Raw genomic sequence first — 27,636 nt, 5'->3', positions numbered from 1 at the left:
TTTATAGAACTCACCCAACTATTTGGTAAATATCTTCAGATTTTCCTTGGCGTAATTTCAGTATCCAAGCACCTGGATTTGCTTTTAATTGAAAATATCCCTTTTAGGATGAGAAAAATATGATCACAGTTATAGGACTAAAAGCCTTCAATTGTTCAAAAAAGATTATACATGAATCATTCAGGAAAGTGTTTACTAAACTGGAATGGATGAATTCTATAAATGAATTACAAAAAGGAGATTTTGCAATAGCCTGAATAATACATCCTGAAAGTATGATTCCCTTCATTTTTGTTTTACTTAATTACCTTATTTAAGGATCAATTTTGTTTTCTGGGAGCTTTTCAGCAATAGCAGGATAAAATCTATTTCATCTTGTTATCAGGAAAACTTCGAGGATTTCCCCCAAACATGTAATTACATACAATCGATTAAGTACTGATAATACTTACGAGATTGGCCATCACTATTGTATCAACCACAACAGGTTTACTTTTTGTGCCTAGTGTGAACTGCAGACCCCGAGGAGGCTGTTCTGTCACTGTATCGAAGCAGTGTCCTTCAAGTAGTAGATATTCCAGCTCATATTCTGCGGTGACAGTTCTCTCAATCTATGGGGGAAAACAGGTCATTACTTCTGGTGTTTAGTAATTCTCATAAAATAAATTTTGTAATAAATAAACGTAATTAATATCAGTCAATGTATTGTGGGGGCAACTTCAAGTCTTTCAAACTAGTGACTTAATGGTTGAGGCAATTTCTTCAAGACCAAAACTCATGATGAGTTTTTTTCTCCTTTCCCATGACATCAGCTCTACTCCAACTTCATGATATATGCACCAATATCACAGTCAGGAAAGATGTCATCAAGTTGGGAGTATTTGCAGATCTCTTCAAGAGAGAGTGAGATGGGAAACTCAAGGAATCTGCTTCATTGGCTGTTGCCCTTGAGCTCCTCCAGATCTGGCAAGAAAGCCAACTTATCACCTTTCTTGTAATACAAAAAGTTAATATTTCATTGTTTTGCACTCAAAATAAAATATGCTCATCAAAAAATTGAGCAAATATAAAAATGTGGAAAAGAGAAAAAAAAACAGAAATTACCTACAGATTTAACATTCATTACACATAACACATTTCTTTTTCTTTTCTGTAATTTTTTTTCTAAGAAAATGTAAAGCTGTTTCATTAAATAGTTTTCTATGAACACGTCCCTGTCTCTACAAATCTCTTTTTAAAGAGCTAAGACTTTTGGGCACCTGGGTGGCGCAGTTGGTTAAGCATCCGACTTCGGCTCAGGTCATGATCTCACGGTTTGTGAGTTCGGCCCGATGTCGGGCTCTGTGCTGACAGCTCAGGGCCTGGAGCCTGCTTCGGATTCTGTGTCTCCCTCTCTCTCTGCCCCTCCCCTGCTCATGCTCTGTCTCTGTCTCAAAAATAAATAAAACATTGAAAAAAAATTAAAAAAAAAAAAGATCTAAGACTTTTTCCAGATTTCCCTCTACTGCAAATGTATTTTAGGGATAACACTTTTTCTCTACTTGATATGAAAAACATAAGCAAACATGAGGCTGAATCAAATGGTATAAGTGACTTTTACATGGTTTGGTAATTTTGTTGAGCAGATGAAACAGTGATGCTCACTATACGGTATCATTTTATTTCGCTGTGAGTTTTTGACACTATTTTTTGGTGTGTTTAGGATATATAGTATTTCAAAACATTCTCTATTGGATAGCTGCTTTTCCTCACAATCACTACAGAAAGAATGATAATACTTGTGTGCAGCATTTCTCTTCAAGTTCAGGTCTTAAGAACAAGAGATAAGTACTTTCTTTGACAACGGTGCTTGTTTCAACGTTAGCTGGGATCTGAATTACTCGAACTTCTACTAGTCTAGCAATGAGCTTCACCTACATCACGCACGTGTGCCCCCAGTCCTGACAGCACCACGTGTGCAAGGAAACATTCACAGGAGACGGTCTCAGGAGGGGAGAAGAGTGAAGTCAAAATAAAATCACAGAACTTTACAGACGAGGAACTGTACCTCACAGTGGTCACGAAGCTGAAATATTTTTCTTTAGGAGTTACATATCAGGGCAAAGTCCAAATACACATCAGTTTGAGACCAGTAATACTTTTATTTTATAATATATTAATGTGAAACTTTCTCTTGTCCCTATAGATTTGGATAACAGACATCAATTCTACGGACTTCCTCAAACTACAACACCAAAAACAGACAATCCATTTTTCAAAGAGTTGTTTCTAGTGAATATTATAAGTTCATTTCAAATAATTTCATTAAGGTAATTTAAGTTAAATTGGTTTCTATTATCAAGGTTTATTTTTAGCAAGGACAGGAGTTTGTGGTCTTTTGTGATGTTTGCATTTCCTTTATGTGCTTACTTATCTGTTCTAAACGTTAGCTTATTGATATGAGACATGAATTTAATACCTTACAAATATAACTTTGGGTCATACTAATATTTCTAAATATAAGTGTTTATTGTTCTGTGGCTAAATAGTAAGGAAGTTAGCTTCTTCCTTTAAAAAAAGTATAAGTTTAATTATAAAGATTATCATTTGGATTTATTAACAATTATCTATGGTAGTAAAATATGAATTCTTTCACAATTACACTGGCAATGGACATCTAAATTACAGGTGACCCTTCTTGTTACTATGAGCACTGGGTGTTATATGTAAGTGATGAATCACTGAATTTTACTCCTGAAACTAAAATTACATTATATGTTAACTAACTAGAATTTAAGTAAAAATTTGGAAAAAATTAAATTACAGCTGGCCTTTGAACAACATGGGTTTGAACCGCACGGTTCCACTTACATATGGATTCTTTTTTTATAAATACAGTACAGTACTGGAAAAGCATGTCCTCTCCTGTATAATTTTCTTAGTCAGGTTTTTCTTCTCCAGCTTACTTGGGTGCTATACGTAAGTGATGAATCACTGAATTCTATTCCTGAAATTATTACACTATCTGTTAACAAACCTGGATTTAAATGAAAAAAAATTTACATCCATGTTTTTAAAAACCACTACAATAGTGTTAAAGATAAATATTGAAATAAAATTTCCTATTATAAAAAAAGAATTTTAAAAATTAGTAATTTATGAAAAGTACAATATATACGACATATAAAAAATATGTGTTGATTGCTTATGTGAAGTAAGGCTTCTCATCAACAGTAGGCTATTAGTAGTTAAGTTTTGGGCAGGAGTCAAAGTTATATGCAGATTTTTGACTGTGTGTGTGTGTGTGTGTGTGTGTGTTGGGGCGGGGTGGGGGGGGCGGTGTCAGCAGCCCTGCCCCTGTGTTGTTCAAAGGTCAACTGTACTGCTGTTTCGGAGGCAGCTAATACATTGTTCTATGAATTCCTTTTTAACACAGCCACCTCCTACTATCCTTTAGCAATCTTTTATTCCTCACTTTCTCTTTAGGGGTAAACATACACTAGTGTTTCAGGTGTTTTGGTATCTTTCGGATACAGGCTGTGATTTAATATAACTGAGGAGTCTTCGGATGAAGTTCTAATAAGAAGCTCCGAGGAGAACCACTTCTAAATTCCAGGGAAGAGGGATTGTCTCACTTTAAGCTTCCCTAGAACCACTTCTGTCACCTTCGATTTTGGCATTAATGATGGTTGTGTCATAAACACATGAACAAAAGTCCTGGTGAGGGAGAGTTTTACGCCATCAAATGTTTTTAGGTGTCTATGAAACGTCCAGGGATTAGACGCAAAGGAGTACTTGCACGAGCCAATGCGTGGGACAAATCTCTATCTGCCTCATTTTTGTCAGCCGTACTTTCCCTTTTACCTGCAACTCCTTCTCTCTACTCCAACAAGTGTCTCTACTTTGTGATTTCAGATTCTTCTAGGATTGTTGCGGGTCATACTGGAAGTATGTACAGAACATAGCGGGAGAGAAGAGACTTACAAGTAGTTAACTTTCATAGCCCCGAGAATTTGTAATTTCCTTCGGTTTATTCATATAATCTATGAAGTCAGAAAAAACGATTTCTCTTTATTTTAGTCTTCTAAAATAAATGTAACTATTGTTCATTTAAATAGCTTCTAGAAGCATCTGGCTGGCTCTTTGTATAATTTTTAATATATATTTTAATATAAATATATATACATTGTATATTTATTAATAGCTTCTAAAAAGACACTGCTGTATCCGCTAGTCACAACAATGTGTAGTTAATCTCCATTAATTGTTTAATAGCTGCTTAACTTTTTACCACAGATTCAATTTAAATCTTTTCTAAGCCGTGTTAATTCTCCCACCTCAAACTCTTTAGCATTTGGGTTGGAACTTATAAATTCATCTTATTGGTATAGATCACTGAACTCTCTTAATGGAGAATCCAGACAATCCTTTAAGAGAGCTGGCTGATCACAGAGAAAACAGGATTGTTTTTTACGTTTTGACAAACTCATTTCTGAATTTTCTCTCCTGGATTATGTTATTTTGCTGCTTTTCTATTCTTTCCCGATATTTGAAGGACTGATTATTGGTGATGGCTATGGCAGGGTTTTAGGTCCTTCTCTGGGTGGCTGAGGCTGACAGCAGTGGGTGTGTTCCCCGGAAGTGATGGGAAACCACACAATCTATTCACAACTGGATCCGAAGAAACCTGCCTGGAAGGAAAGTCTTTAGACAAAGGTAACACATGAGAAACAAATATGATGAACAATCTTAAGCATTTTATCAGCGGTAAAATGTTCACAGCCTAGGTTAGAGCAGTAGCTACAAGAAGCTGCCACACTCAGAGCTGGAAAACAGGTCAGGGCTACGCAGAACCAAGCCAAGAGGGAAGACACTAAGAAGGAGGGATTTGCTCCCTTCTCTGGATACCTATTCTCTAGGTAAGCTCTCCTAAAATGCTTCTGTTTTTAGGAGTATTTTGGGGTGCTTCAGTCATATCCAAGAATTCTGCCACTGGTCCAGTAATGTCATTAGCCACGAATCAGTTCTGACTTCTGAATCCAATTTTTTGAAAGACCGAGTGTACTTTAAAATAGTCTCCTCCCCTTTTGTGGGCCCTGGGCGGAATGTAATAGGTGGGGAAGAGAAGGCTGGACATTTCCTGGAGAAGGATCACAGGGTGGGGGTGCAGGGGGTGGGGCCAGAGGGTGGGCAGAGGTAGGGTAGGGAGTGTAGGGGGCAGGTGGGAAGGAGTGCACCCAGCCTGCAGTTTTGAGAGCGCCCTGTTCCCTGCTTTCTACCCTAATCTCGTTCGGGCTGCTTTCTCTGGCCATGTGCTGTGAGGCAAAACAGAGTTTCAGCTAAAACTGTTCCTTCCAGAGTTAAAAACAAAACCTGAGGGGCAAAATAGGTATTTCACGGTGTTGTCCTAAGTCATCCAACTCCATATTTCCTACGTCGTTCATCTTAGAGGAGCACCTGTGAAGTAGGGGTCTGGGGCAACAAAGAAGGTAAGAGTACCTAGGAACCTGGAAAACTAGAGAAGGTGAATTTGTAAATTAAGGAAACTCAAAAATCAAAGGAAAGACTGGATCAGGACCTAGAACCATAAGGAAGAAAATTCTGGGAGCAGCCATGGCATGATCAGTCATTGCTTACAATTACAGTGGCTGACAAGAATGTACCCTATTCCTCTTATCTTATACAACTTTACAGGACAACTTACATCCTTGAGGTGAATATTATCAAGGTCACAATTGCTGTGTACTGTTTCAACCAACCAGCCTTCAGGAGTAATCATGTTGAGGGTTAGAAGGGGCGCTTCAGGGATATCCAAGAATTTTGCCACTGGTCCAGTAATGTCATTACCCACTAACCTCAGTTCTGGCTCCAGAACAAAACGATAAAAGCTGTCAACAGAACATAAATAAAAATACATACTATGACCAAAACTGAAATTTCTTCTAAAATATTTAAAAACTGAAAATCACTTACGAACATGACCAAAAAGTCTCAAATTAAAAAGACTAAAACACACTGTAACTGCCGAACAGTTGATGCTTATAAATGGTACACAGTCTGTTTACACTGTCATCTATTACCAGATTGTATATATCATATATCCTTGTTAATTATTTCTTAATGAACATGGTTAGAATGCTTTTAGGATATAACGACTTATGTAGGTTCTAGTATTATGAGCTGTATTTGCTCACTGATCCTTCTTCAGATTTGACTATTTGTCAGCCATTTTATTAAATGTTGGCACCACTAATTGTATGAGGAGAAATGATAACCAGAAAGCAAATAAAATTCAAGCTAAAATTCTGATGAAAGTTCAATTAAAAACAAATAGGACTGGGGCACCTGAGTGGCTCAGTCAGTTGAGTATCTGACTCTTGACTTCAGCTCAGGTATGATCCCAGGGTTGTGGGATCAAGCTCTGTGTTGGGAAAGGCAAGGTGCAGGGGGAGGTACAAGGTGAATGAGGGGTGAACAGGGGGTATGAGCCATCCCTGAAGAAGCTGAGAAGAGAAAGAATGCAGAAGAGGAGAAAAAAGTCTGGGCTCCAGAGGAGAGGTTACTAAGAGAGCAATTTATTTCTCTTCTTTTTTTTTAATTTTTTTTTTAACATTTATTTATTTTTGAGACAGAGAGACAGAGCATGAACGGGGGAGGGTCAGAGAGAGGGAGACACTGAATCTGAAACAGGCTCCAGGCTCTGAGCTGTCAGCACAGAGCCCGACGTGGGGCTTGAACTCACGAACCACAAGATCATGACCTGAGCCGAAGTCAGATGCTTAACCAACTGAGCCACCCAGGCGCCCCTTTTTATTTCTCTTAAATTGAGTAAACTCTCAGGACAGAAAGAAAAGGGCTGGCAGGGAGGTCAAAGACATGGAACAAAGGAGCTATGTGACAAAGCAAGTGTGGGTTCCAACAGGAAGGGAGGATTAGCTAAGAGGAGATTCAGCACCCCTTCCCCTACCCCGCAGGAAGGCTGGACACGTGGGAGACACAGCAGGGTGCCCACAACCTGTGCCACGTCTGAGAAGGAGGGACAGTATTCTAAAAGCAAAGGGCTTGGGGACCAATGTGTCATCTAGTTTTCTTGATAGATGCTACCGAGTAAATAATACTCTGTTGAGCCCATAGTTCCAAACCAGTTTCAAAGTCTTCGTGTTGTGCAGCATTATTAACTGCTCAAAGCATCTGTCTGGTACATTAACGGTCATTTCACCTTAGGTCAAGTTCTTTCCTTCCTAATGGATTGTGCTTCCTTATGTTCAATATTCTTACTCTTTATAGGGATACTATGGAGAGCATCTCTAGTCGTGTGAATAAAAATTCTGTACTCACAGAGCTAACTGACCTCTCTCCATTAGTGGCTAAAATAAGATGAAAGCTTTTGTTTGGATTTAGAGGGACGTAATAAAATTTGAAATACACAAGATAAATGAGAAGTATGAAAAGTGAATGAGATATGAGGACATGAGTCTCAGGAAAGGAATGAATGTACCCTAAATTTTCATCTAAATTCCTTACATTTCCCATTTTATTGCTTTCCAAACACTGTATTAAAAATATTTGCCATGTTTAAAATATCTGCTCAAGGCAATAACCTATGTTTATCAATTACAACAAATACAATTCAATAAGTAAACAAGGGACTAACTGAATGCAACTTTTCTGTCTTGTGTTTGCATGGTACATTGACAAGCCTTTTTTTTTTTTTTTTTGCCCCGTGACACCTGAAAGATCTGCATATTCCTATCAGAAAGGGTAGCTCAAAATGATAATGACCCTGACTCAGAAAGGGGAAGACGGGTAAGTTTTTGTCCCCACTTTAGAGACCATGTTATTTCAACAGTTTTAATGTGAAATATTTGCATCTGTTCTTGTGCCAGTACCATACTGTCTTGATGATTACAGCCTTGTAGTAGAGGCTAAGGTCTGGGATTGTGATGCTTCCCGCTTTGGTTTTCTTTTTCAACATAACTTTGGCTATTCAGGGTCTTTTGTGATTCCATACAAATTTTAGTATTGTTTGCTCTAGCTTTGAGAAGAATGCCAGGGCAATTTGGATTGGGATTGCACTGAACATGTAGATTGCTTTGGGTAGTAATGACATTTTTTCTTTTTTTTTTTAAATTTTTTTCAACGTTTATTTATTTGTGGGACAGAGAGAGACAGAGCATGAACGGGGGAGGGGCAGAGAGAGAGGGAGACACAGAATCGGAAACAGGCTCCAGGCTCTGAGCCATCAGCCCAGAGCCCGACGCGGGGCTCGAACTCACGGACCGCGAGATCGTGACCTGGCTGAAGTCGGACGCTTAACCGACTGCGCCACCCAGGCGCCCCCGGGTAGTAATGACATTTTAACAATATTTGTTCTTCCAATCCATGAGCATTGAATGTTTTTCCATTTGTGTCTTCTTCAATTTCCTTCATAAATTTTCTATAGTTTTCAGCATACAGATCTTTTACATCTTTGGTTAGATTTATTCCTTGGTACTTTACAGTTCTTGGTGCAATTGTAAATGGGATCGATGTCTTGATTTCTCTTTCTGTTGCTTCATTATTGGTGTATAGAAAGATAACTGATTTGTATACACTGGTTTTGTATCCTGCAACTTTGCTGAATTCCTGTATCAGTTCTAGCAACTTTTTGGTGAAGTCTTTCCAATTTTCCATGTAGAGTATCATGTCACCTACAAAAAGTGAAAGTTTGACTTCTTCTTGCCAATTTGGATGCCTTTTATTTCATTTTATTGTCTTATTGCTGAGGCGAGGACTTCCAACACTATGTTAAACAACTGAGAGTGGACATCACTGTTGTGTTCCTGATCTCAGGGGGAAAGCTCTCAGTTTTTCCCCTATTGAGGATGATATTAGCTGTGGGCTTTTCATATATGGCTTCTATGATGTTTAGGTATGTTCCTTCTATCCCGACTTTCTTGAGAATTTTATGAAGAAAGGATGCTGTATTTTGTCACATGCTTTCTCCATCCAAGATAGGACCATACGGTTCTTATTCTTTCTTCTATTAATGTGATGTATCACACTGATAGATTTTCAAATACTGAACCAGCCCTGCAGCCCAAGAATGAATCCCACTTGATTGTGGTGAATAACTCTTTTGATATACTGTTGAATTTGATTTGCTAGTATCTTGTTGAGAATTTGTGCATCCAATGTTCATCAGGGATATTGACGTGTAATTCTCCTTTTTAGTGGAGTCTCTGGTTTGCAAATCAAGGTAATGATGGCTTCATACAATGAGTCTGAAAGCTTTCCTCCCATTTCTATTTTTGGAACAGCTTGAGAAGGATAGGCATTAACTCTGCTTTAAATGTCTGGTAGAATTCCCCTGGGAAGCCATCTGGCCCAGGACTCTTACTTATTGGGAGATTTTTGATAACTGATTCAATTTCTCTGCTGGTTATGGGTCTGTTTAAATTTTCTATTTCTTCCCATTTGAGTTTTAGTAGTGTGTAGGTGTCTAATTTGTCCATTTCTTCCAGGTTGTCCAGTTTGTTGGCATATAATTTGCATAGTATTCTCTGATAATTGTTTGTATTTCTGTGGTGTTGGTTGTGATCTATCCTCTTTTCATTTGTGATTTTATCTATTTGGGTCCTCTTTTTGAGAAGTCTGGCTAGGGGTTTATCAATTTTGTCTGTTTTTTTCAAAAAACCAGCTCCTAGATTCATTGATCTGTTCTGTTTTGTTTTTTGATTCTGTATTGTTTATTTCTGCTCTAATATTTACTATTTCTATTCTTCTGCTGGCTTTGGGGTTTCTTTGCTGTCCTGCTTCTAGTTCCTCTAGGTATGCTGTTAGTTTTTGTATTTGGGATTTTTCTTGTTTCTTGAGATAGGTCTGGATTACAATGTATCTTCCTTTGCTGCATCCCAAGGGGTTTGGACTGTCGTGTCTTCATTTTCACTTGTTTCCATGTATTTTTTAAATTTCTCCTTTAATTGCCTGGTTGACCCATTCATTCTTTAGTAGGATGTTCTTTAACCTCCATGCATTTGGAGGCTTTCCAATTTTTTTTTCTGTGGCTGATTTCAAGTTTCATACTGTTGTGAACAGAAAATATGCATGGTACGATCTCAATTCTTTTATATGTTTGAGGACTGTTTTGTGACCCAGCATGTGATCTATCTTGGAGAATGTTCCATGTACACTCTAGAAGAATGTATACTCTGCTGCTTTTGGATGAAAAGTTCTGAATCTATCTGTCAAATCCATCTGGTCCAGTGTATCATTCAAGGCCATTGTTTCTTTATTGATTTTTTTGCCTAGATTATCTGTCCATTGCTGTAAGTGGAGTATTAAAGTCCCCTGCAATTATAGTATTCCTATCAATAAGATTGCTTATGTTTGTGATTAACTGATTTATGTATTTGGGTGCTTCCAAGTTGAGAGCATAAACATTTATAATTTTTAGCTCTTCTTGAAGGATAGAACCCCATGGTACTGGCACAAGAACAGAAACATAGACCAATGGAATGAAGAACCTGGAATTGGACCCACAAATGTATGGCCAACTAATCTTTGACAAAGCAGGAAAGAGTATCCAATGGAAAAGAGACAGTCTCTTTAGCAAATGGTGCTGGGAGAATGAAACTGGACGACTTTCTGACACCACACACAAAAACAAACTCAAAATAGATGAAAGACCTAAATGTGAGACAGGAAACCATCAAAACCCCAGAGAAGAAAAACAATCTCTTTGACCTCAGCTGCAGCAACTTCTTGTTTGACACGTCTCCAAAGGCAAGGGAAATAAAAGCAAAACTGTACTATTGGGACCTCATCAAGATAAAAAGCTTTTGCACTGCAAAGGAAACAATCAACAAAACTAAAAGGCAACCGATGGAATGGGGGAAGATATTTGCAAATGACATATCAGATAAAGGATTAAACTTACCAAACTCAACACCCGAAAAACAAATTATCCAGTGAAGAAATGGGAAGAAAACATGAACAGACGCTTTTCCAAAGAAGATATCCAGAGAGCCAACAGACACATGAAAAGATGCTCAACATCACTTATCATCAGGGAAATACAAATTAAAACCACAGTGAGATACCACCTCACACCAGTAAGAGTGCTTAAAATTAACAACTCAGGAAACAACAGATGCTGGGGACAATGTGGAGAAACAGGAATCCTCTTGCATTGTTGGTGGGAATGTAAACTAATGAAGCCATTCTGGAAAACAGTGTGGAGGTTCCTTAAAAAATTAAAAATAGAATTACCCTACGACCCAGCAATTGATCCTGCCTGAATCAATACAGGACTGCTGATTCAAAAGGGTACATGTACCCCAATGTTTATAGCAGTGCTTTCAATAATAGCCAAATCATGGAAAGAACCCAAATGTCCATCAACTGATGAATGGATAAAGATGTGTTTTATATATACAATGGAATACTACTTGGCAATAAGAAAGAATGAAATCCTGCCATTTGCAACAATGTGGATGGAACTGGAGGGCATTATGCTAAGTGAAATAACTCATTCAGAGAAAGACAGATATCATATGTTTTCACTCATATATGGAACTTGAGAAACTTAATAGAGGACCATGGGAGAAGGAAAGGGAAAAAATAGTTTCAAACAGAGAGGGAGGCAAACCATAACAGACTCTTGAATGTGGAGAACAAACTGAGGGTTGACAGAGGGGATGGAGAAAGGGGAGAAATGGGTGATGGCCATTGAGGAGGACACTTGTTGGGATGAGCACTGGGTGTTGTATGTAAGCGATGAATCATAGGAATCTACCCCCCAAACCAAGAGCACACCATATATACTGTATGTTAACTAACTTGACAATAAATTATATATAAAAATTTTTAATTGCATATAACAATAAACATTTTCTGTATTATTAAAAGATTATTCTACACTAACTACATCTCAATACTTCCAAATAAGAAATGAGACAATATCATAAAGTTCATTTTGATAATTCAGCTCTGAAGTACTGAAAGTACACAAACACAAAAATGGTTTAATTCAACTTTATATAGGTATTTCTACATCACATTTTCAAAAATACCCATGGACAAACATAAATCCATGTAAATACTGTAATTATGTCAGATCAATTTTACTGGTTATTATACTTTTGCGTCCATTAAGGTTAGTGAATTATTTTTGGTCTTCTGATTTTTCAGTTAACCATCTTGTGAAGAAAAAAAAAAACAGACCCAGTAATTATGGTCCTTTCTTTTAGTCTTAGCATCTGCAAACTTTTTGAAATGAAATTATGTTCACTCAGACTCACCTGGTTAAAGGGGCTTCTGAAAGCTTACCCCTACAGTTCATGAACAACTTTATCTTCATGTTGATAATCTTGCCAAGTACCTGTTAGAAAAAAATTCCCATATTTTATATTAAATAATCTTAATATCTAACATTTATTAGGCATTTACTATGCACCAGGCACTGTGTTCACACCTTTAAAAAATGTTTTATTTATTTTTGAGAGAGAAGGGGTGGCAAAGAGGCAGAAAGAGACAGGAACAGAGGATCTGAAGAAGGCTCTGTGATGACAGCAGTGAACCTGATGCAGCGCTTGAACTCACGACCCAAAAAATCATGACCTGAGCCAAAGTCTGACACTTAACTGACTGAGCTACTCAGGTGCCCTGCGTTCACACTTGATATTCATTATCTCATGTGATCCTCACAACAGCCTTTAGAGGAGACCACCTTCACAGCTGAGCCACAGAGAAATGTAGTAGTAATTCACCCAAGATCACACAATAAATCATGGCCAGGGTCAGATTTGAATCCAGACAGTTGATTTCATTGCTCAAGAGTTATGCGGCCTCCCTTTTGCCTAATGTGACTTTCTTTCATGGTCTCCATATTTCCTTAGTATTGAAGAACAAGTAAAATAATTGCTGGAACTATGACATGTGAATACAAAGTGCTGTCCTCATGGCAACAATGGCCAGGGTGCCCCAGTCCATTTGGAATTCTGCCCACGTGGTAGAGATGTAGGAAGTTCCTAGCTACATACAGAGGAAATACTGTCTCTTTTCCTGGGGCATATGATGTAGAAGAATTATTAATTTTGGTAGTCCCTACCTCTAGAAGGCAAGTCAGTGCAGATTTGAAAGATATTAGTCAACAGAGGACATAGAGAAAGACAGAAGGATGAGAAAAGGCACATAGAACAGGAAAGAACAGGCTTGAGAAGGAATCAGGACAGACTAAGGATTTCAGAGCCCTATTTCCTATTCTATCATTCCTCATATTTGCTACAACAGAGGTCACTGAGGCACTGTTTTTCTCAAGTGTTCAATGAGAAACTATCCATTTCTTCCAATAAATTATGTTTTATAGCATAAACTTTCATTATGGTAAGAAATAATAAATTATATGAAGTGCTGAGGTGCTCAGAAGGAAACATGTTATTATTTCCAATCACATAAACTGGGATCCAATCCCATATTTTATATTTCCATTTAAATTCCTATTTTATTCCTAAATTCTACCTTTACATAAAAACTTCGGAGGTAAGCAATGTTTTTTTTTTTTTTTTCTGAATAATGACTCTGTAGGAATAGGTATTTATACACTAAAATGCATCATCAGGAGGGACAGAATCCCAAGCAGGCTCCATGCTGTCAGCGCAGAGCCTCATGCAGGGTTCACGTCAGTGAGACAAGACTGGATGGGTACGCCCTTGCTCTCCCCTTCCCGCTCACAGGAACACAGAGGTGGGTCAGAGGAGCCTGACTGGATCTCAGGCCACAAGACACCAGCCGCTTCAGGAGGAAGACTGAACTACCACACAAAGGCTGGCCAAGTCCTCACACCGTGGGGCCGCCTTAGCCACTCCAGGCTGCTGTGAGATGAGAGAAATAAACTCCAGTCTTGAAGGTTCTGTTACTTTGGCCAAACTTTCTGAATCTAACCTTCACTCACCTGTTTGGCTATTGTTACTTATTATACCATCGGCTTCTCCAGAAGCCATTTCTTCAGAACTCGAGACAGGGTGAAGACAGGAAGACCGTGTGTTAGTTAGCTCAGAATGCTGCCACAGAATACCACAGACTGGGTGGCTTAAACAACAGAAATTTACTAATTTTCAATCAAGAGGCCGGCTGATTCCGTTTCTGGTGAAAGCCCTCTTCCTGCCTTGGAGGCAGCCACCATGTTGCCACGTGCTCACATGACCTCTGCTTTGTGTGTGTGTGAGGCGAGAAAGAGAGCTCTCTCTCTTCCTCTTCTGTAAGGATATAAATCCTATTGGATTAGGGCCCAAACTGTAAAATCTCATTTAACCTTAATTACCCCCTAAAGGCCCCATTTCCAAACACAGTCACAGGAAGGGTAGGGCTTCACCATATAAATTTCAGGGGAGGTGGAGACAACAATTAAGTCCACAGCAACACCGAACCTTGGGCCTGCCATACACCTCGTGCACAGCCTTACACCACTCCATTTTCTACATTGAAATATGATTAAAAAGTTACACAGAATAAAGAATCAAGAGGACATAAACACTATACTTGAAAACAGACCTGACAGATTAATGATAAATTTCAAAACAAAAGTATATAATAAAATGACATATATAGAATATAGAATAAAAATATTATCTCACAATCAATAACTGGGCCATCTTCTGTGCCTCTCTTGTCAATGGATCAACAATAGCAATGACATCAAAGAACATACCATTCTCTTGAGGCTTTATCTTTATAATGCTACGAAAATAGAAAATAAGATGAAAGGGGATGAGTTAAATCTCTTTATCTAATAAACCTTAATCTCACCTATATACATTCTTATAAATTGTTCTCTTTCTCACTAGATTAAAAAAACCTGGTTATTTCACAGATGAAAATGCAAATTTAAAAGCCTCATGTTTGTGTTCAATAAACTACAAAACTGGAAGGAAACAGAGAAAATAAGAACTTATGAATGAGTGATTTTTAAAAACTCTTCAAAGAACAATACTATTACAGTGAAACTCTAACTTTAACCTCCCCCAAATTCTCATGGACCATACAACATAAAAAATAAAACCAGGTTACTTTTGTGTTGGTTGAATATATTTTTTCAGATTTGAGAATAAAATTAACTGTTCAGTAGTTTTTTTTGAATTTAGTATTTAAAAAACTCCAATATAGCATATAACAGGAAAGTTCAGGAGGTAAAAGCCCAAATTTATCATACTTATTTTTGGCCCCAGGCACCTTCTCCCGAGCTCCTCCTCTCAGTCTTCCTGCTTGTTTCTTTCACTGAACTAAGTTCTAAGTTGGAAGATGGACTCATCTTTACAAGGAACACAGAGCACAGAAGAGGCCAGTGAAAGATAATAAATTTTATATTTAACGTAATTCAAAGTTAAAAGTATATACTTGACTAAAAGTACAGAATATTCAATTGAATTACTGTTTTAACACTGTAATAACACAGGAAGTCAGTTTTTTGAGATGTATGAATTATATTTTATGTATTACAAAGGGATGAAGGTTACCAAATCAAAATGTATCCCTGTAAAATGACAGGGATATAGTCTTCTTTGGTGCAGAAAGACTATAAATATCTAGACTTTTTGCAGCGAAGGGATGAATTTCTCAGCAATAAAAGTTAACGTAAAAGTCACTTCAAATATGGGTCCTTTGACAAAGAAATGAAAGATATTTTATTTTTATATGAAGTTGACATGATTTAATTTTGTGAAGAATAGGAGTGACAGAATCAGACAACATATCCTGCTACGGAACTATTACTAGAAATAAGGACTACAAATCAGATGTTTTAAAACTGAAGAGACTATCTACAGTGGTTAATTACTTTAGTTATGTTGGTGACAATTTTACCAATTATTGCTATACTTGTAGCATTACTCAAAACTTGTATTTTCTGTATGTGCTGTTATGGTGGCTAAAAGCAGGCATCTGTTTATTCAGACTACTGCCGATTGGCTAAAACTGCCAATATGCCCAAACTGCCAAAACTGGTTATTTTCTGTTGTGGAGGCTAAAGCAGGCATCTGTTTACTCAGACGACTGCCGATTCTGTGAGGCTGTCTGTATCCGAATCCAACAGTCCCTCCCCATCATCTATTTCTACATGCATTGATGTAGACTCATGACCATTTTCTGAGCAAAATCCTGAGCCTATTAGTAGGTATTACATTGACTAATCTAAGAATGGAAGCAGCACATCTCTTTTCCCATACAATATTAACAAAAAGATGCTAATTCCACCTACACCACCTTTTTAAGGCAATGGATGTGTATTCAATTGCCAAGAAACTAGTGTTACACTTTATGCCATTAGCAAGGAAGAATGATGTCAAGTGCACTGACAGTCAATAATTATTAAAAGCTTACGTCAAAGAGAGCCATGAAGGTTGGCTTGAGGTAGGTATGTGCAGCCCTTCAAGTCTTAGGGATAAACTAAGCACATTTCAAACAGGCCACCGCAGCAGGAAGATGCTCAGCCAATATCATATCCATTCCATGCAGAGATGTTCTACTGAATTAAGTCTGTTATGATGTTATTAGTTTGTATATAAAGACAGGTCAAGCCACCTATCTTAAAAGATGTTGAAGACACTATTCGTTCTATAGTATTCCCTCCGCAAAGATTTCTCAGAGAATTTGTGTCCTCCCTCTTCTAAAAAGTTACATTTCGGGGCGCCTGGGTGGCGCAGTCGGTTAAGCGTCCGACTTCAGCCAGGTCACGATCTCGCGGTCCGTGAGTTTGAGCCCCGCGTCAGGCTCTGGGCTGATGGCTCAGAGCCTGGAGCCTGTTTCCGATTCTGTGTCTCCCTCTCTCTCTGCCCCTCGCCCGTTCATGCTCTGTCTCTCTCTGTCCCAAAAATAAATAAACGTTGAAAAAAAAATTTTAAAAAGTTACATTTCAAGGGTTGATGGGGGTGGGAGATGGGTATTAAGGAGGGCACCTGTTGGAATGAGCACTGGGTGTTGTATGGAAACCAATTTGACAATAAATTTCATATTAAAAATAATAATAATAAAAATAAATAAATACAGTTACATTTCACCTGAACAACTCCTCTGTTTCCATCATGGACTTCATGAACCATGTAAACTGGAAAGCTTACAGTGAAACTTGGGGTGTGCTCATGGCAGGCAGAAAGAACGGCCATCCGCCTTGCAACCTCCTTTCCTTCCTGCTTGCACTGTGAGCTCCAAGCTCCAGTATCAATAGCCTCAGAGGGACTGCTTAACCAGCTCCTACAATTGTGTAAGGTCGAACCCTACAACAATTCTTTTATAAATGAATAACGGGTTCTCATCTACACAACCTCCACATGTGTATGCGCACATGCGTGCACGCACACACACACACACACACACACATTAACAGCATTCCAACTGCTCTGATTAAGCCCTGCTTGTACAGTCCAGCATTGTTAATGTGCTTCTCTCTACCTTTCCTAGGCTTCCAACACAGAATCCAACAAAGTCATTCTTCCTTCATTAAATTAATACCTTCACTTAGGTTATCATTAAGTTTTGCTGACCTGGATCCTACTTAAGGTAGGTATTCACATCTCTCCCCAGATTAAGAGGAGTTGATTTTATGGTTTAACTTTCAGGTCTAATCTTCTTTCTCTTATTTCCAAGTGACATTATTTGTGTAACAAATACACATAATAGCTGCAATGCGTTAAATATTTATTATATTCATGGCAGTAGGCCTGAGTCTCATAAAACCCTGGAAGGGTAGGACTCCACACCCGCATTTTATAGATTAAGAAACTGAAGCTACGAGAAGTCACAGGGCCATGGTAGACTGGGATTCAAAAACTGGGTTTTTTGGACAAGAAAGCTCATGCTATGCTACACAACCAATGTTGACCCAGATGAATTTATCAGCATGGGTAAGCACATAGAAAACAAAAGTTAAATGCCTAAAGTATATACATGAACTCAGAAAATGGCAAATTATCTTATCTGCATCTTATCAGGCATTAGGTATTACTGTATAAACAGAGATGCACATCAATATGTACATACTGCATATCCATTTATACATTTTTATAAATAACAGAAAAAATTGGAGAATTGCAAACCAATATCAAAAAGTCACATCATACCTTCTGTCTATATAAAATAAGGCAGTAGGCTTAAAAGCAACAGATGCATTGAGAGATTTGAAAGTTAGAGAAATTGAAAGTTAGAGAAAGGGAGCTGAAACTAACCGACAATAAACTATAAAAATCAATTGTTTAAGACATTTAACACGGGAGTAAATAAGTTCCAAACAAATCAAAATTCCTAAGTACAATATAGCTTAACAGAGCAGTCTAGTGACTAATGTTTACAGTGATGGTTTTGAGTAATTTGTGTTAAATTATTTCAGCACATGGCATTTAGAAGTCAAAGAAGTTTGTAAAAAGAATTCCCGTAGAAAAGAGGGGCACCTGGGTGGCTCAGTCGGTTGAGCATTTGATTCTTGATTTAGGCTCAGATCATGATCCGGGGTAGTGGGATTGAGCCCCGTGTCAGGCTCCACACTCACTGTGGAGTCTGCTTAAGATTCTTTCTCTCTCTCCCTCTGTCCCTCTCCCCAGCTCTTGTGCTATCTAAAATAATAATAAACACTTAAAAGTATTGAATCTTAGTTATCTGAAAAAAAATAAAATAAAAAAATTAAACTTCCTTCCCAACAGTGCTCCTTTCTTTAGAAAGTTATTTTCCCTGAGTATACAACTGCACATGTGTAAAGACCTCTTGAAAGTCAGACTTCCTGGAGCTACAGCACGTATTACCATCTAGTAGTACACATGAGCAATGTAAGATTGCATCTACCATAAAATCAGAAAACTTACAAGGTACTCTCAGCCATCATGAGTCTATGTTAAGGTGTTCATCTCAGTTTAGTTTTATAGGAGCACTGATTAGAAAAAGATCACACAATGAAACATGTCTATAGGTTAATTATATAATGTCTATTTTTTCCTCCAATTCTATGCGGTCCCTAATTAAAAACAACAGAAAAGGTTCCCTTCGGGGGAAACAGATAATTGTACGTAAGTAGACAGAGCTTGATGAATTTCATTTCAAATATCTTAGAGCTGCAATTTCTTTTCCTAGTCTTGTCAAATACATTTCTTCTCTAAAAATTTTTAATTTGCTCTAAATTTTGCTATAAGTGGAAACCATAACTGAGTAAAGGATACAGTGACAGAAAATATATAATCTTACCTGTGATTCTCTCTAAGAAATGTGATATCATACCGAGATTCACGTTTAGGCAAAGAGGAAATAAGGGCATCAGCTTTCATAACAAGGTCACTCATGCTAGGTAAACAAGATAAACAACAGATGAGTTTTTCTGAGGAGAAAGGTCCATATTTCATGTCACAATTAATGCCCTGAGAAATGGAAATTTAATGTAAAATATCTCCAATAGACAAGCTTTATATAAATGACTTTTCTTCCAAATTTGTAAGTAGAATTTGTCAGTTTTTTTAAAAACTTATTTTGAGAGAGAGCAAGCATGGGGGCGGGGAGAGGGAAGGAGGGAGAGGGAGAGGGAGAGAGAGGAAGAGAGAGAGACAGGGAGAGAGAGAGACAGAGAGAGAGAGAGGGAGAGAGAGGGAGAGAGGGAGAGGAAATCCCAAGCAGTGTCCACGCTGTCAGCACAGAGTCCAACGTAGGGCTTGACCTCATGAACCGTAAGAGATCATGACCTGAACCAAAACCAAGAGTCGGATGCTTAGCCGACTGAGCCACCCAGATGCCCCTAGAATTTGTCAGTTTAAAGATGACTGCTGCTTTAAAAACCATCCTTTTTTTTTTTTTTTTATCATTGACATGATCTTTAAACACTTATAAGTAGTGTTCTTAACAGTGCCTGTAAGGATACGGTGCGTCATTCAATTCAAGGCAATATTTGCTGAGTGCTGGTTACGTGTTCAAGCACTGGAGCCCACCCAGGAAAGAAAGAAGGGCAGGAAGAACAAAAGGGAGAATTTCCAAAATAACTAAGAAGTCCAGACTTGTATGGTCACAAATTACGACTGCATAAAACAAATACCTAGATTAAACATAACCGAATTTGAAAATCCATGCCAGAGGAAATGTATTATATGTTCACTGATACATTGGGGCAGAAAATGTTGGCTAAACTTTAAGGAAAGTTTTTGAAAATAAAGAAACAAGAAAAGAAACGATAAGCACTTCTTTTTTATAAAGAAATTCAGATGCAGAGTTGAGAACTTGTATCTCTCTACTATATCAGCTTTGACTACAAGGTTCTGACATGTAGGACTTCACATTCCTTCTATTTGTATTACACACCATATCTTTCACAGAGCACTGCTTAATGACCAGTTAATAAACCTGTTTAAAAAAATTTTTTTTTACATTTATTTATTTTTGAGAGACAGAGAGAGACAGAGCATGAGCAGGGCAGGGGCAGAGAGAGAGGGAGACACAAAATTGGAAGCAGGCTCCAAGCTGTCAGCACAGAGCCTGATGTGGGGCTCGAACTCACAAACCGCGAGTTCATGACCTGAAGTCGGACACTTAACCGACTGAGCCACCCAATAAACCTGTTTTAAATGAGTAAATTAATCAAAATCATAATCTCTATTCCTAAACTCCCTCAAAGGTATTTATTAGCCACATAATCTCTAATATGTGAAATTGTAGACACAATGGAGGAAATACGGTTAAACATGCTCCCCATGTTTCAAGGAGACCATATGCACTAAGAAAAGAGGAAATGAGGAAAGGGAAAATTGGGGGCCCCAAACAGCCTTTTTGTAGATTCTCTCAATTCTCTCTTTTTGCAAAATACTCTGAACTGCAGAAGGGAACATGCACGAGAAGGTCAGCACCTCCTGTCTAAGGAGTGGAGATGGTCTCCGAGCAGAGCAGGCAGTAATCACTCTGCTCCAGAAACAGGTGTCACGTGCTCCCCCAGCAATGGTTCCAAGGACTCTGTCTTTTGCACCCAGAGTTCCACCTTCCTAGGTAGCTAACTCTTGGAAGACATGAAAATAAGGACGCATATCTTAAACATATGTTCACATTTAAGCATATATGCATTTATTCTAACCACAACATGACGTGTTTAGCATTATGTGTGTGCATGCAATGACTTCAGACAATTAGAGGGGATGTTCTTATAGTTTAGTGTTGGTTTTTGTTGTTTCGGTGGTGGTTTTGGTCTGAAATCCACCTCTAAAGTGGCTGAAATAGCTTCCCAAACCTATTTAAAACTATTTTTTTGCCAGATCAGATTAAAAAAATTCATTCTGAAATGTTAACGATATATTCACAAAATTCAGTATGACTTATATGCTTTCCAACATAAGCTAGACCTAAATTATTTCACCAAAAATAACTTTTTTTGCTTTTTAAAGTTTTCTTTTTAAAATATCCACTTGAAAATAACTGTGGATATTATCTCTTTACTGCAGAAATGCCCTTAGACTTTCCTACTTTATTTATAGTTTTCTATGTTAACATCATTTCCTAAATGATGAATTACTTCCTAAAGGAACAGATTAAGCAAGGACATCCATTTCATCCGAATCAGAATTCTGTATTTAAGACTAAGAATCAGAATTTTTAGTTCTGGCAGGAAGCCTAGTTGTATGCCATAAGATGTGTGGGTACACTGAAAGTAAATGGAAAAAGATAAAACAGAAAAGCATTAACCAAAAAGAATGTTGATGTGGCTTAAATACGAGACCCCACAGACTTTAAGACAAAATTATAGCAAAAGGAGTAATATATAATGATAAAAGGAACAATTCACTAGAAACATAATTCTGAATCAGAGTATATATAACTATAGCTCAAAATATTTAGAATAAAATTTGACAAAGTTGCAAGAATTAAATGACAGATCCATAATCATCATTGCAGTGTTTTAACAAACTTCATCTAGTAACTGACAGATAAAGAATAATTCAGTTTTTCGATGGTTGGAAAAAAAATAGCATGTTCAAAATAATAAATGTGTAAAATCTTCCACACAATTAGAGAATAAGCCTTAAAAAAATCAGGCATGGAACAATGATAAAGATTAACGCTGTCTCACAAAATTTGTAGAAATAAATACCAAATAATTGATTTTCATAAACCATGTTCTCTAATCACAGTTCAAAAACAAACTGGAAATCAATTAATAACACACTGTGCCACTTAAAATTTTTAAAATGCATCTTATTCATTTATTTATTCAATAAAGATTTACTGGATGTCTAACAAGATCTAGGCACAATTCCATATAAGGAAGATAAAAATGATAAAATGGACAAGGAGTTTGCCTTCATGAAGAAGACACTATAAATATTTCAAAACATCTTCACAAGCAAATGTTAAAAAACCCAGAAATCTGAACATGTTAGCAATGAATCATAATGAAGCATTTATATATCACAACTTATGTGATACAGCTAAATAGAGTTTAGAAAGACACTTTTAAGCCTGTAATTTAAGGGTATGTAAGGAAAAAAAAATGTGATATTAAAAAGCTTAGAACCCAACTTGAGAAGTTTATGAAAGAGAACAGATGAAAAAAATAGTAAAAACTGAAACTGATAAAAACAACCAAAACAATTAAGAGCCTGCCAGGTCCTAAATCTACATATATGAAAAGTAAAACAGTAAAATAAGTCTATCCTAAATTAAGCAAACTAGAACAAGAGAAAGGCCAACAGGAGATGTTTTAAAAGCTAGAAGTACGAAGCTGTTACAATTCACAAATGACATGAGCGTCTAACACCAGATAAAATGTTACAAAAAATAAGAGAGTTGAGCAAGGAAGATCAATATAGAATTTATTATTTATTATAGAATTTATTATTATTCCTGTAATTTAGCAATAAACAATTTGAAAATATAAAGTACACTATTTATAATATGGGCTAAAAGTATAAAGTACAAGGGAATAAATCTAAAACTACATGTGTAAAAACTCATGGGGAAAAAACGGAAGCTTCACCAAAGGACCCAAAAGGAACACTAAGTAAGTGTGTCAAACTATCTACCTACATATTCTTATATACATATGTTTATATATAAATCATATACCACATATAAATTGTATGCCAGATACATCAGTTATATACCTATATGTTATTTTATATGTTTTATATATTATACATTCATATAGCCATACATAAACAATATATGTATATATTTAACAGATGAGATAATTTAATATTACATAAAGATGGCAATTCTTAAACTAATCTATAAATTCACGGAAATTCTCATAAAAATTCCAGGACAGTTTTTTGTAGAACTTGTTATGCTGGTTCTAATTACATTTATGTGGAAACACAAGTAGCAAAAAACAATCGATGCAATTTTGAAGAGACAGAAGAAAAAATTTTTGCTATTATCAAAATTTATTATAAGGCTGTGGTAACTGGAGTGTGGGACTGGCATGAGACAGCATACCAGTGGAACAATATAAAGATCTAAGAAGAATTAAGGACATGAGCTCAGGTCATGATCTCAGTTCATGGGATCGAGCCCTGCATGGGGCTCTGTGCTGACAGTGCAGATCTGCCCCTCCTCTGCTCACTCACACATACACACTCTCTCTCAAAATAAATAAATACTTTTTTAAAAATCCAAGAAGAACTAAAGATATAAACCAATAAAAAAGCAAAACTGTAAAACTTTTAGAAGACAATAAAGGAGAATATCTTTATGAACGCAGACTAGAAAAAAATTCTTATACATCCTACAGATACACACACACACACACACACACACACACACACACACACACACAAACTCACTCACTCACTCCCTCCCTCCCTCACACACAGAGACCACAGACAAACCATGACAGAAAAATCCTGATAATGTTTTGACATTAAAATAAAAATCATCTAAGTATTTGGTAAAAAAATTCCAATAAAAAAGTAAATAGTCATGTCACAAACTAGAATATAATATTTGTAACACATATAACTGATAAAGATTAGTATACAGAATCACAGAGAATATGTTTATAGATCATTAAAAGAAGAAAAAAAGCCCAACAGATAACTGAGCAAAAGACACAAACAGGTATTTTACAGAAGGGTAAACGTGAATGAAAATAATCGTATGAGAAGATACTCAACTTTACTAAGAGTCAAAGAAATGCAAAGTAAAACAAGCCACAATTTCACATCCACCAGACAGAGAAAATTATCAAGTCAGACAACTCCAGGTATTGGTAAGAACCTGTGGAAACAGAACTTTCACCTTTCTGGTGGGAGTGTTAATTGCTGCAACGACTTTAAAGGGTATTTAACAATATCTGGTAAGGCTGAAGACACGCACACCCTACAACCCAACTACAACACCCCTGTGCTCTAGAGAAACTCACACTGCACAAGGAGACACTGAAAGCCGGTTCACTCCAGCACTTCTGTAACAGTAAAAACACTAAAGCCAAGTTCACTGTACCTCAGTAATGGACTGCATAAACGAGCTACAGAATATTCATTAAACACCGAAAAGGAATTAAAATGAACTGCGTACATGAACCTGGATGAAGCTCCAGAGGAAGTAGAGTGCAGAGGAACCTACAGGAAACAGAGTTTCTCTATAAAAGTCAGGCATTCGACCCAAACAACACTGCTCATGGATATTCAGAAATGAAGCAAAGTATAAATATGAGTATGGAATCATGCACACAGCATTTAGGAAAATGGTTACTTCTCAGGGAGGATGGAGACTGTGTAGGTGGGTAAGAAACAAAGAGGACAGTGCGATCCAAGGCAAATAAAACAAACCATTAACATGTACAGTTTGGTGGTGGTGAGTATGTGAATGTCCTTTATTATCATTTTTAAATATTCTCTACATATCGCTTATATCTTTAATTGTGTACATATTTGAAATATTTTCTATTCTTAAAAAGAAAAAAATAAGATGCAAAATAGCACATCCTGAAATGAATTTCTCTTACGATTTTAAATACTTACTTCTTTGAGCTGATTTTCATATTTTCAACAACGCCTTTAATTTTCTCTACTAAATTAGTAAATGTTATCTTTTCCAAGAAGTAAAAATCTTCTGTATAGAAATTTTCATCTAAAGGTCCTAAGAACTTAAAATAAAAGTAGTTTTATTATTGTATACCTTCTAGAAGATACCAGTTTGGGACAAATATTTTCTCATCAAATAGATATTTAAACAACAACCGATTACCGATTAAACAGACGGTGGCGATCAATCCCACCACTTACTAAATCTACCGGGAGACAAAGAGAAAAAGGTTTTCTCACTTTCATATTACAAGTAACATTTGCATAAACACCAATATCTAACTGACAAAATAGAAAAGTAGTAAATTATTTCCATTAGAAAGTTTTACTTTGAAACATAATGCTTTCAAAAACCTAAGGCTTTTCATTCTAAGGTAAATTATGAAACGGTCTGTATTTCATAAGTCTTTTATTTTCAATTTGCTTTTCCATTCTTCTATCAGTTGTGGCCTACATGACGTAGATACGAATTAATACATAAGCAAGGCATAAACGAGCAAAAAACCAAAGACAAACTACATAATCACTTAAACATACCAACGCATCTTCATCTAACTGATGCTGTATAAATGGTTTGGACCACAGTAAGGTCATGTATGCAAGTCGGCTGTGAACCAGTTAACTCTAGAGGAGGAGTTGTCAAATTGTCACACGCCTAATTTCAAAATTAATCCATGCAACATCATCATATTATGAATGCAAGCACCGATGTAGAAGGTGAGCCTGACATGGTCTTATGCCCTAAACACTTACACTTAATGACAACCACAAAGTATAGCATCCAGAATCCTTTTTTTCTTGGTAAACAGACCAGAATTAAATGGTTGTAGCAGATTTTCTCACTCCCTCGACTGCTTCATCTGCTTCTGCAATTAATATTTTTCTAAAAATGAATGAGGTATAGTTCTTGAATTTTTTATTATTTGCTCATATCACAGGTGATATTAGCTGGGATGTTAGCATTCCAACTAAACAAATATCATGTTTCACCCTTAAACATATAAAACGGGCTCTTCAAAATGAAAAAATGGATACCATAAAACTAAAAGTACACATAGAAACATTTCATTGCCTTAAGATTTGGTATCACTTTTGAGATACTTTGAAAGCACTTTCAATGTTATATTTTATGGACTATGAATAGGAGGCCTGGAAAATAGCTGAATTTTATCTGTACCACCTCTATTGATTTGAGCAGTTTTGTTAATAACTCAGAAAAAGGAAATATAATCTCAAATTATTTTCTTAAGGGGTTAATTAGATTGGCTCTTTTCATTGATTAAATTCACCAGAGAACTGGCTCTATTTCACCTATGTGAGTGCAGTGTGAAACAGCTAGGAAAAACTTGATTCTTGTGGGATAAAGTAACATAAACAGTATAAAATCACATAATGTCTAAGTTGGGAAAAGGAACACTGAACTTGAAAATCATGTACAAACATAATAAAATGTATCTGGTGCTTCCATCTTCTTTACAACATTTTGGAAATGTGATTTTTCAGTTATACGGAATAACTGTTGTAACAGAAATGCATTACCTCTGACAGCTCATTAAAATTTTAGAAAACTCTGTTAGAATGTTCATCCACACACTGAGCTTTACAAAAATCTCTCTCCACTCATGGACATCTCAGTATGATTCTATATTGACTCTCTCATCAAGTGTAACACAAATCAGGTCTACAAATGTACCCACTATTTCTCATGACAGCCTTCAAATATTTAAAGAGAAAACAGGAATTAATATTTACTGAAAATGTGCTCTGTGTCTGGGGCTGTTTTATGTGCTTTACCTATAAAAGTATATTTAATCTCTGACAACTCTGTAAAATAGACCATCACCATTCCCACTGTCCAAATGATATTTCTAAACCAAGTCTCATAGAAGTCATATAATTAATTAATTAATGGTGAAATGGAATTCAAACAGAGATTTGTTTGGCTAAAAAAAAAAAAAAAAATAACAAAAAAGGCCCTGCTTCTCTACTGCCTGCTACGCCGTCTTTCGCCAATTTGTAAACATGTAGGTTAATGACAATAAATCTGTTATAATTATAGTGGCAGTATTAGACTTTTATTTAATACTAAAAATAAATGCATTTTTAATTCTTCAGCATCTTAGTAAGAAAGTATGAGATAATCACCACCCCCCAGTTTTGATCATTCATAAACAACCTGAGTATGTTCCAATTCTAACAAACATTTGGACAGGTTCACGATGAAGGCTGATTCTAAAACGTCAGATTTCAAGCATTAAACGATCTGGCTGAGAGTTGTACCTATCTGCTGCAATTGCTGTGACTACTGTGCTTTAAAGCCTCACTCTGAGAGTAACAAGCTAAGTATTACATTACACAGCTCTAAGCCACAGTACTTGCTTTCAGATACATTATACTTTTCTACTTTTCTATTCAAATTACTGTTCCATAAATTAAAAAAATAAAATTATAATTTTCTACTAATCAACGCAAAAGCCAACATAATTTAACTTAATATCTACTACCTCCAGCCCCAACCTCTTCCCTGAATTCAACTCATATGCTCAAGTGTCAGCCCAAGAGCAGGCACAGGACCAGAACTGGCCACTGAACTCTTCCTACATCCGGAGCTGAATTTCCATCTTCCCTCCCCTTCCACTCGTCCTGA

The 27,636-nt window shown here is 36.7% G+C and overlaps 1 protein-coding gene across 4 annotated transcripts in view; it reads right to left on the bottom strand.

Moving 5' to 3' along the window:
* Positions 1–27,636, bottom strand: part of UGGT2 (UDP-glucose glycoprotein glucosyltransferase 2) — a 195,987-nt gene that overhangs the window by 37,348 nt on the left and 131,003 nt on the right. For all 4 annotated transcript variants that reach the window (XM_086709349.1, XM_025924004.2, XM_086709355.1 and 1 more), the window contains 7 exons: positions 24,927–25,051; positions 19,183–19,278; positions 14,595–14,697; positions 12,261–12,340; positions 5,684–5,867; positions 453–611; positions 15–100 (listed from right to left, as the gene is read on the bottom strand). In XM_086709349.1, the coding sequence (XP_086565475.1) occupies positions 15–100; positions 453–611; positions 5,684–5,867; positions 12,261–12,340; positions 14,595–14,697; positions 19,183–19,278; positions 24,927–25,051 (833 nt within the window). The remainder of the gene's footprint in view (positions 1–14; positions 101–452; positions 612–5,683; positions 5,868–12,260; positions 12,341–14,594; positions 14,698–19,182; positions 19,279–24,926; positions 25,052–27,636) is intronic.

The sequence above is a fragment of the Puma concolor genome, chromosome A1 (assembly GCF_028749965.1).
Source record: "Puma concolor isolate L17-30 chromosome A1, mPumCon1.1.hap2, whole genome shotgun sequence".
Lineage (NCBI taxonomy): Eukaryota > Metazoa > Chordata > Mammalia > Carnivora > Felidae > Puma > Puma concolor.
The sequence above is the reverse complement of the archived record's forward strand: the minus strand, read 5'-3'. Positions and strand labels throughout refer to the sequence as shown.